The sequence below is a fragment of the Coregonus clupeaformis genome, chromosome 3, assembly GCF_020615455.1.
Source record: "Coregonus clupeaformis isolate EN_2021a chromosome 3, ASM2061545v1, whole genome shotgun sequence".
NCBI lineage: Eukaryota > Metazoa > Chordata > Actinopteri > Salmoniformes > Salmonidae > Coregonus > Coregonus clupeaformis.
This window is the reverse complement of record NC_059194.1, coordinates 37,857,319-37,868,514: the sequence shown is the minus strand read 5'-3', so window position 1 is coordinate 37,868,514 and position 11,196 is coordinate 37,857,319. Positions and strand designations below refer to the sequence as shown.

The 11,196-nt window shown below is 42.6% G+C and overlaps 1 protein-coding gene across 1 annotated transcript; it reads right to left on the bottom strand.

Moving 5' to 3' along the window:
* Positions 1–376: 376 nt before the first annotated feature.
* Positions 377–9,570, bottom strand: LOC121545028 (platelet-derived growth factor receptor-like protein). The gene is made up of 6 exons (XM_041855368.2): positions 9,314–9,570; positions 3,208–3,493; positions 2,831–2,982; positions 2,376–2,669; positions 1,344–1,480; positions 377–1,087 (listed from the first exon to the last, which is right to left on the bottom strand). Exons 1-6 carry the CDS (start codon positions 9,369–9,371, stop codon positions 899–901), a joined length of 1,116 nt encoding a protein of 371 aa, XP_041711302.1. The 5' UTR covers positions 9,372–9,570; the 3' UTR covers positions 377–898.
* Positions 9,571–11,196: the final 1,626 nt, after the last annotated feature.

The window sequence follows — 11,196 nt, the reverse complement described above, 5'->3', positions numbered from 1 at the left end:
TGCACATGCATTTATACTGACTCTACACACACACACACACACCCACACCCACTCACATACAAGCTGCTGCTACTCTGTTTATCTAATATCCCGTTGCCTAGTCACCTTACCCCTATACATATCTACCTCCATCACTCCAGTATCCCTGCAATTTTTTAATATGGTATTGGAACTGACCCTTTATATACTATGATTACTTACTGTGTTCTTCATATTTCATCTTATTTCTCATGTGTTTTTTTTTGTATTACATTGTTATTGATTATTGCATTGTTGGGTTTTGGGTTTGCAAGAAAGGCATTTCACTGTACTTGTGCATGTGAAATTAAAACTTGAAACTTGAAACATTAGGAGTGAGGCACGGCACACTGCTCACTCTGCTCCGCTATAAACTATGTTTTATTCTTCACACCAGAGAGACGGAGAAGAAGCACCTCTCACACGATTACTGTCTTCCTTTTTAGACCGATCAAATCCCCCAACAAAGCATGCATTAAATTGTTTAATTGTAATATGTATTTCTCCACAGAAGTGAAAGTATGGGCATACAGATACATCTGTCCTGCAGGTACCTTTGCCCAAGAAGAGGTGCACCATACATATTTTGGAGAGGAAGTAAAGGTATGAACAGATCATTGAGTAAATGTGCATACATACGCCGGATACATTCAGATTTTGACTGGATAACAGACCTACTAAGATTAACTCTGTGGTTTTGTAATATCTAAACTAGTATACTCCTTGTGCTAGCTTTACTGGTCAATCAACCTCAGCAGAGTGACAAACATAGTTGAAATCTACTCAAGCTGCAAGATGGCTTATGTGAAAAATGTGAAATTGCCACCAAAGTGGAACGTTGCCTATGGAGGTTATAAGTCTTCTCTCCTGCTCTGTCTGGCTAGTAAGAGTTGACGCTGGTGGCCACTGCGGTCTCCCCGTGCTTGTTCTTCGCTCTGCAGATGTATCTCCCAAAGTCGATGGTCTCCAGGTCATCTACGGTCATGACGCTCTGGGAGATGCGGGTGGTGTGTCCCATTCCTCTGTTGATCAGCCTCCATGAGTCATGCACACTAACAGGACGGAGGTACTGAACAGAGCATAGAGAAAGAAAGAACTGGGTCAGAATTATACCTCCAAAAGGAGATTGATTGAGCCATTTCACAGGAGCGAGATAACAAAGGAGGGTGCAATGTAGAGTGTGGAAAGATTTTATGTAAACTTTTTATTCTTTATTTAACCAGGAATTCCCCATTGAGGTCAAAATACCTATTTCACAAGCTTAAGAGATGAAGCACACAGATGAAGCATCAAGCATCACTGAGAAAGGGTGACATCCAGTTTACCTGGCCAGGATAGGTCCATGTGAAGCTGAGGTCCACCTCTGGTTCCCCCAGGACAGTACAGGTGATGTTGATATTGTCTCCTCCTCTCGCAGAGGAAAAGGAAGCTTCAATGGTAACGTAGGGTGGGCCACTGGGCACTGTCAACAGAGTTAAGGAAGGACAAACCACATAACTAAATAGGACATTTATTATAGGGTCTCTATGGGACAAACCATTTTATTGACCAAGTGCTGTCCAGATGTGGTTACAGCTGTCACTGACTGCTTTAGGACAGAACACATTTCTAGTTGTCAGTGATCGTTGAAGTAAGACAAAAAATATACTGTACCTTCTATAGTAAAGTATAGTATATTTTCTAATCTATAGGATTGTAAACATACTTGGTCAACCTAAACCTTAATCCTATTTTCCACCTGCCTGTCAAAGCTGAAGTGAGAGATTTGATATCACCTGACCACACACACACAGTTTGCATTTCATATATTCACCACTGATCGAACCCACTTAAAGCAGCCAAAGCGAGTCCATGTCTCCACTGCCATAGGCACAAGTCCAATTAAACAAAGAGCCCTACCGTACCATGGAACAGCCTTTCGATAACTCAGTGAAATACACTCTATTCCTGGAAGCCGATGATGCACATCAGACGAAGTCTGCGTCCCAAATGGCAACCTATTTCCTTTATAGTGGACTGCTTTTTGACCAGGGCCCATAGGGAGGTACACCTCGAATCAATTCATGTGGTAATTGTGAAATGGCTTTGCCTTTCAGCTATTGTGTAAAGTAATTCAAATTAGATACATCACATTCCCATCTGTGGGGCTATAATGTAGATTTTATTTAACTTTTTTTATTTTTACTTTTTGGGTCTACTGACCAGCAACTTATGTTAGTGTGAGCACAAGTATTGTGATCTATTGACAATCATTATTCCCTATTGTGATTTATTGACAACAAATGTTCAGTATTGTGATCTATTGACAAATGTTTTTTCTGTGTGTGTGTGATGGTGCACGGTTGCTAAATTCCTACCCTCCACGTAAAGCAGCTGGTACTTGGTGGAGATCTGTGGGGTGGCTTTGGTCACGGCCTTACAGTAAAACACTCCCTGGTGCTCTGGACTGGGCTTCTGGAGGATGAAGCCCTTGGTTGGGTCATAGGAGACAAGTGTCCCGTCCACCTCCATCTCCTCTGGGGGGACCTCTCTGTGCAGAGACACCTTGGCCAGATGACTGCTCACACGACAGGGGATAACAGCAGGCCTGTCCGGACGCAGGTAGATGATCTCAAAGTGGATGGCAGAGGGGACGAAGAGTTCGTCCTTGTCTGGTTGAAGGGGAAGGGGGGACGAGGGTAATGATGATTTTGAAGTGAGGTAAAGCATTTTTATATAGTCTGAATGGCAGCGATAAAATTGTCTCTGAAGTGTTGTTAGGTTCATCAAGTATAAACAGTAAATAGTGTTACAGTAGAGGCACCCTGCTCACCTGTGAAGTAGATGTAAGTGCTGGAGGTGCGGTCGGGGTCTTTGAGACACTCAGATCCGTCACAAAGTATGACCCAGCAGCTGTACGCCCCTGTGTCGGCAGCAGAGGGTGACGTCAGGATCAACTGGCTGTACTTGTCACTCTGCTTGATGCTGTATGGTGGGAGTGAAAGAAAGGGAACACAATAACATTACAGATCATTGTTAGGTTACTATCAGCTGGAGGCATAGTGATTTGAGACTAAACAAGTGATCTCTTAATCAATGGCTTCGTCCCAAGACACACCCTATATAATGGCACACTACTTTTGACCAAAGCCCTATGGTCCCTGTGGTGCACTAAATAGGGAGCAATTTGAGATGCAGCCTTCAGGTCACCTGAGTCGGGAGTCATTGAAGGTGTCCAGGTAGGTAGGGTAGGACCAGCCAATGTTACTGCCTTTACAACGCAGCTCTATGTTCTTCCCCGGGGTGAGGCTCATGCTCTCTCCCAGCCTCAGGAAACGGCCCTTATCCAGAACCTGGGTCAGGATGGACTGGCCTCTTCCTCCTGCATCCTTCTCCTTTTCGTTCAGTTTGGGGTAGCGAACCTTGGCCCGCTTGCCTCCAGGCCTGATGCGGTTCTCTCCCGCCTCCTTCCTACGCTTGACTTGCTGGCAGGCGCCTAAACCAGCAGAGAGGGATGGAAGGGGGGTTAGAACAGTAATAACAATGACCCCTTCATGCGTCCACAGACGTGTCAGAGTCCCACTGTGGACTGACACACCTCCACAGAGTCAGTCAGAGTAGTAGTGAACAGTGCAGTGTGCCCATCTGGAAAGCTACTCAATACCACACATCTGTATCAACAGCAGCACAGGAAACATGGGGGTTTTCATTACTGGCACAAAATGTCCAGACCTCAACAACTCCAACTCACATCTGTCTACAGTCTATTGCATTTAGTGTGATAGATAGTTTGATATAAATTATGGATATGTTGATTCTGTTATTTTGGGGTTAGTTTAAGTTGATAAGGGGTATGTTCCAGACAAAATATATCGCAGGTATATTGTAGGAAAAGATATTTGTCAACAGCGTAATTGTTCAGACTTACGAGTGATGATATTTCAGCTCATTGTTGGTTTCATTTGTTCTGTATTAGACATTTTGAAAGCAAAGATCTCTAAAATTAAAAGCAGGTTAATTGATAACACCTGTTACGTGCTCTAAATCAGGGATGGGCAACTGGCCCTTTAGTAGGCCTGTGGTTGTGCATCAGCAGTCACTCAATTAACCCATGTCAGCTAATTTATTTTAGATTGGTAAATTAGTCTTGTGGCCAGCTATCTAAACTTGTAGTAAGCATGGTCGAATTACCGACCGGGGTGGGGCCCATTGATCATCAGTTATCATATTAAAAACTGCAAACATTTGCCCCCACCCTATGGTAAAATATGTAGAACTGCAGGAAATTTGCTGTAAAACTGTCAATTTTTGTCTCTTCCCCATGGCAAAATGAGTAGAATTGCATGAAATTAGTTATACAATTGCCAGATCTTCTCTGCCCCATGGAAAGATGTGTAGAATTCCAGGAAATGAACTTTAAAACTTAAATTGTTTCTCTTCGCTGTCACGAGGGGGGCCGCTAAAATGTTTTGCTCACAAGGTGGGGGGGTGCGGATGTGGGTACGCAGACTCAAGGGCCACTGCGGGCCCTCACGATGAGTTCAGTTTTTTTGTGGCCCCCACCCCATCAATTGTGCCCATCCCTGTTAAATGCTGCTGCCAATGATTGATGCACCCATGCGTCACACTGTGACGTTATTTTGAATATTGAATAGCTCCCCGTGTGCTTATGAAGCGTTCAAAACAACTAGGAACTCGGAACTTGGAAATCTCGAACTTCCGACCTTAGTGTGTTCAAAACAACTGGGAACTCAGAAAAAAACAAGCCAGACTGGGAAAAATGTATTTGAAAGGTCATCCAACTTGGAATTCCATCTCGGGAACATGGGCCTCTTTCTAGAGCTCCGACTTTTTCAGTATTCATGTGCTGTTTGAATGAACATGTCTAACGACTTTCCCAAAAAACCTTCCCAATTAAATGTTGACTGCAAAGTAAGCCTACCTGGCTGAATGATATCATGATGATTTGTATCAATCGGGAGGGCATTTGTTTTTTACATTGTACAGTACAGAAACACCACTAGCCAAATGGTCTCTTGCTAGGTGCACATTTGAATTGGGCAACTATACCCTCCCAAATGTATGTATTTTTTCCCAGACATTAAAAATGGTATCTGATGTGGTTTAAGCATTGTTGTGGACTTACAACGTCCAATTTTTGTAATTTATGTATAAAAAAGTGTGATTTTGAGAGTGAAACCCTGAAAAAAACATAGGAAAATACATAAAAAACGATAGGAAAACATAGAGTTTTCACAACAACAATTGAAGATTTTACTGAGTTACAGATCATATATAAGGAAATTAGTCAATTGAAATGAATTCATTAGGCCCTAATTTATAGACTTCACATGACTATGAATACAGATCTGTTGGTCACAAATAAGAAAACCAGTCAGTATCTGGTGTGACCACCATTTGCCTCATGCAGCGCGACACATCTCCTTCACATCGAGTTGATCAGGCTGTTGATTGTGGCTGTGGGAATGTTGTCCCACTCCTCTTCAATGGCTGTGCGAAGTTGCTGGATATTGGCGGGAACTGAAAAAGGCTGTCATACATGTCAATCCAGCGCATCCCAAACCTGCTGGGTGACATGTCCGGTGAGTTTGCAGGCCATGGAAGAACTGGGACATTTTCCAGGAATTGTGTACAGATCCTTGCGACATGGGGCTGTGCATTATCATGCTGAAACATGAGGTGATTGTATTTGTATTTTGTATTTATTAGGGATCCCCATTAGCTGTTGCCAAGGCAGCAGCTACTCTTCCTGGGGTCTGGCAAAATTAACAGTTACACAGTTTTTAAAACATTACATTCATAAAAGATTTCACAACACACTAAGTGTGTGCCCTCAGGCCCCTACTCCACAACCACATATCTACAACACAAAATCCACGTGTACGTGTCTGTATAGTGCAGGGCTGTCAAACTCATTTTAGCTCAGGGGCCACATGGAGGAAAATCTATTCCCAAGTGGGCCGGACCGGTAAAATCATGGTATATATAACTTAAAAACAACAACTTCAGATTGTTTTCTTTGTTTTAATACTATCAACATAAAACATAAAGCTGGAGCCTGAGGCCATTGTGTCCAAAATAGTACAAGCACAACATCACTATTAATCATAAAACACCTGAAGTTTATTTGAAAATTCTAAAGAAAAAGAACACACAAACACACAATGCCTCAGTGATTCACATAACTGTTTCACAGATCACAGAACTATATCAGGGTGTCATTTCTCAGGCAGAAATGTAGATACAAATAATGAAATCCTGTTCCCCAAACAAGTGCAAGAACCACAGAGTCAAGAATAGGTTAAATATACAAATAAAATAAAATCAATTAAAAACAATAGCACATCAACATAAAAACATATAAACATAAAGCTGGAGCCTGAGGACAGTGTGTCCAAAAGCACAACATCACTATTAATCATAAAACACCTCAAGTTATTTGAAATTCTGAGGACAAACAACACACAAACACACAATGCCTCAGTGATTCACAGAAGTATATCACAGATCACAGAACTATATCAGGGTGTCTCATGCAGCACTTTAAGTGGGGTTGCATAGTTTATTTGACTCCTGATACCTGGCATCTTTTAGCTTTCACCAGCGCATCAATATCAGGCGTCACATCCTGAGTGGCAGCCAACTTCAGGATGTGATTCAAGTGCTTGTGCGTGAGTCTTGAGCGCAGCTTTGTTTTATTTATGCTCATTACAGAGAACTTGCTCACAAAGATATGTGGTTCCAAACATGCACAACAGTTTTGCAGCGAGGGCTGTCAAGTTGGGGTAACCTGGCAAGAGATTCTGATAAAATGTGTCCAAGCCAGCTGCGGCAAATTTGCCCTTCAAATCCGAGTCACACTGCAAGTCTATTATTTCAAGTTGGATGCTGACAGGCAGATCAGAGGGATTCACGGTGAATGGCGAACAAAAAACTTTGAAGTCTTTCTCCAGTTCACCAAAAATCTGAAAGCGTTGCTCAAACTCCCTTAACAGTCCCGTTATTTTATCTTTGAACCGCTTCATGTCTGCCACATGTTGGGTCGCGCACACATTTTTCAGACAGGGGAAGTGAGCTGCATCACCACCGGCGAGTTGCGTCTCCCACAATGACAGCTTCAACTTGAAAGAACGTATGCTGTCATAATACTGCGTGGCAACTTTGTTGCGCCCTTGCAGCTGTTTGTTCAAGTTATTCAGGTGCTCTGTAACATCCACCATAAATGCAAGGTCCTGCATCCATTCTGCGGAATTAAATTCTAACACTGGTTTGCCCTTTTCTTCCATGAACTGTTCAATCTCTTCTCGTAAATCAAAGAAACGCCTCAGCACAGCACCTCGGCTTAACCATCTTACCTCAGTGTGGTATGGCAGGCCATAGATGTGGTCTTTCTCTCTGAGAAGGCTGTCAAACTGACGGTGATTCAGGCTTCTGGATCGGATGAAATTAACAGTTTGGATGACCACCTTCATGACGTTATCCATCTTTAATGACTTGCAACACAAAGCCTCCTGGTGCAAAATACAGTGAAAAGTCCAAAATTCACGTCCTCCATTTGCAGATTGCACTTTCTCTCTGAACTTTGTCACAACGCCTGCTTTTTTCCCGATAATTGAGGGCGCACCATCTGTAGCCAGGCTGACAGCGCGGGACCAGTCCACTCCGACCCTGTCCAGCGCGCCGACGAGTGCAGTGAAAATATCAGCTGCTGTCGTTGTATCAGTCATCGGCACCAACTCCACGAACTCCTCGGTGACGGTCAATGTGTCATCAACTCCGCGGATGAAAATGGCCAGTTGTGCAACATCTGTAATGTCCGTGCTTTCATCAATTGCAACCGAAAAACGCAATAAATGACTTTACTTTTTGCTTCAACTGGCTGTCCAAATCCACTGAAAGATCGGAAATCCTGTCTGCAACTGTGTTTCTTGTCAGGCTGATATTTGCAAAAGCCTGGTGCTTTTCAGGGCACACAATCTCTGCTGCCTTCATCATGCATGTTTTTACAAATTCACCCTCACTAAATGGTTTTGAAGCCACTGCGATTTCATTAGCAATGAGGTAGCTAGCTTTCACTGCAGCGTCACTGATGTCTCGGCTGTGAGTAAACACAGACTGCTGTTTCTTCAGACCCACCAACAGTTCATTCACCTTCTCTCTTCTCCGCTGTCCTTGAAAGTTGTCATATTTGTCGGCATGAAGACTCACATAGTGGCGAAGAAGGTTATATTCTTTCAGCACTGCAACATGCTGTGAACACACCAAACATACAGCTTTCCCATTCAATTCCGTGAATAAATAGAAGGATGACAATTTTTCTTGGAACACTCTGCACTCCGTCCACTTTTCTCTTTTTTGACAGAGACATATTGGGCAATGAGGGTGCCAAAGCACATAATGTTAAAAGTAGAAGCCGTAATAAATATCGCGGGCAAAACAAAGTAGCTCATCCGGACTGGCTGCACTTGCTTGACCTATTTACTCTGCCCCGGTATAAACAGTTTGCTTGCTTAACACAATTGCTATTGCGCCATCCAGTGGACACAATTGGAACAGCAGTTTCTTTTATTGAAAAATTGCAGCTCATTTTTATACTTTACAAAATCATCTCGCGGGCCGGATTAAACCCGTTTGCGGGCCTGATCCGGCCCGCGGGCCGGACGTTTGACACCCCTGATCTAAACCATATGCCATGGCCTTCTCAGTCATCAGATCTCAACCCAATGATACAGTTATGGGAGATTCTGGAGCGGCGCCTGAGGCAGCGTTTTCCACCACCATCAACAAAACACCAAATTATGGAATTTCTTGTGGAAAAATGGTGTCACATCCCTCTTATAGTCTTCCAGACACTTGTAGAATATATGCCAAGGTGGCCCGTGTTTCCTTTATTTTGGCAGTTACCTGTATTTCATAAGATTTATGAAATATTTATTATTGTGCAAGTCTTTCCAGAGAGACCAAACACCACAGTAAAAAATACTTTGGCTATTGCTGCATAAAGTCTTATGTGATTTCTAAAATCACTGCTGTCACTGTCTTATCCTTTAGGTAAATGATATTCACTTGGCACACAGACTATGCTTCTCCCCCGCACTCCCATCACTGTGGTACTAAACTCCAATATCAACTCAGATTTGACAAAACTATAAGATTATCAAATCCCAAAGGCTGCTCTCAGATTACAGCAAAGCAGTTATGGTCGAATCAACATATATCACTGTGTATTCAAACTTAAAACGCAAAGAACAAACAGACATGGAGGAGAGGCATGGAGGATCAGAAAGTTACTCACCATTTTGGAGCTCCACCCAGAAGATGGCCAGAGTTAGGAGGACCCAGCAGAGCTTCATGGTCAGCAGACGGGACGGAGCGGAAGGCAAGGGGGAAGCGATGGGGTCTAGAGGGGCACGATAGGGCCAGAGGAGCAGCAAGAGGAACCCAGCAGGAGAGAGAAATCAGACCTGGGTGCTACGCTGTCTGGAACTCTGCAGCAGTGTTTAGATTAGCAGCTCCATCCTCCTCCCCAGTGAAAAAGGGAAAAGCGAAGAAAGGAAAAATGGGAAAAGGAAATCTCTCCTGTCCCTCTTTCTCTCTCAAGCGCAGTGAAGATACAGTACATGCTCTGATGCCCTCTTGTGGGCTGAGGGGAACACTGTCACACTGTTTATAAAGGAGATGTAATGAGGTACACACATCCCTATTGGTTTTTCTTGAGAGAGAACCACAAATAAACCTCTTGCCAAAAGTTGTATTAATATCAACCATTTACAACAGGTAGACAATCAATTATACTGTATATCCTCCCTCACTGGGCCACTGTACAATTTCTGACAATGTGCGGAACACTCAGAATATACACAGAATATACACTCACACAAACTGGTCTCATTGAAAAATACATTTATTGACATCAGTTTTCAATTGTTTCTACTAACTACACTATGTCAGCATCACATAATGGGCACATTTACAGAGGATCATTCTGTAGTTATTTTAATAAGTTACATCACTAGCTACCTATGTCTACAACCCTGATCTAGGTGCTCAGGGAGACAATGTCCTCTGCCCTTTTGTTCCACGTTTAATTAACCTAACGCATCTTAAATTGATGAAATATAATCGTCACGTAAAAAAACAAACATGATATTGCAGTAAATTACCAAGACAATATATATTATAAGCTCAGCCACTTATCTTTCAATCATCTACTGTAAACTAAGATTGTTCAGGATTTATCAATACCAGAGGATATAATATAATAAATAATATGCCATCTAGCAGACACTTTTATCCAAAGCGACTTACAGTCATGTGCCCATACATTTTTACGTATGGGTGGTCCCGGGGATCATGAGGTGGAACTCTGAGGTTATCATCAAACCACAGGTCTAAGAGCTCCATCAGTGGATAAACTGCAATTGAACACCCTAAAATATTTCCCTATCTACACACTGGGCACAGACGTCAGTTCAATGTCTAGATTTTCAATTCTGGTTGAGTTGGCAACTAACATGAATTCATCATCAAATGATCAAGAAAAATTCACCATGTCATTGGATTTAGGTAAAAAGTTGGGTGAAAAAATTACAAAATGCCCTTAAGTTGATGACTTGGGGTTGAAATGACATGTAAACAACGTTGATTCATCCAGTTTTTGCCCAGTGGGTAAGGTTGCAAAAATCCAGTAACTTTCCCAAAATTCCCAGATATTCCAGAAATCCTAGTTGGAGGATTCCGGATTTCCTGCTTATTCCCTCCTGATTCATGGAAATGTCTCAAAGTTACCAGATTTTTGCAACTCTACCCCTAACAGATACCACCATTCATGAGAGAGACAGATTACACATCAATGGTCTCTGCTGCTCCAAGACAAGAATGTTAAAAAGCAATATCTCTCTCACTGTTCATCCCTATAAGACCCCAGAAATCGGTTATATATAATATAATATGCCACTTAGCAGACGCTTTTATCCAAAGCGACTTACAGTCATGCGTGCATAAATGTTTGTGTACGGGTGGTCCCAGGGATCGAACCCACTACCCTGGCGTTACAAGCGCCGTGCTCTACCAGCTGAGCTACAGGGGACCTTGGTTATGAAACTAGACATAATAAACCTTTGGCACACAAAACTAGAAGACTAAGGCGAAAATATACTTTTAAATATTGACTTGGAC

Bases quoted from the DNA above. Each gene is read 5' to 3' on its own strand.
- LOC121545028 (XM_041855368.2), bottom strand. From the start codon at position 9,371: ATGAAGCTCTGCTGGGTCCTCCTAACTCTGGCCATCTTCTGGGTGGAG. The intron at 2,983-3,207 runs GTGACCTGAAGG...CCCACCATACAG, and splicing joins TTCAATGACTCCCGACTCAG to CATCAAGCAGAGTGACAAGT. The intron at 1,481-2,375 runs GTAGGAATTTAG...CTCTGTTGACAG, and splicing joins CCAGCTGCTTTACGTGGAGG to TGCCCAGTGGCCCACCCTAC.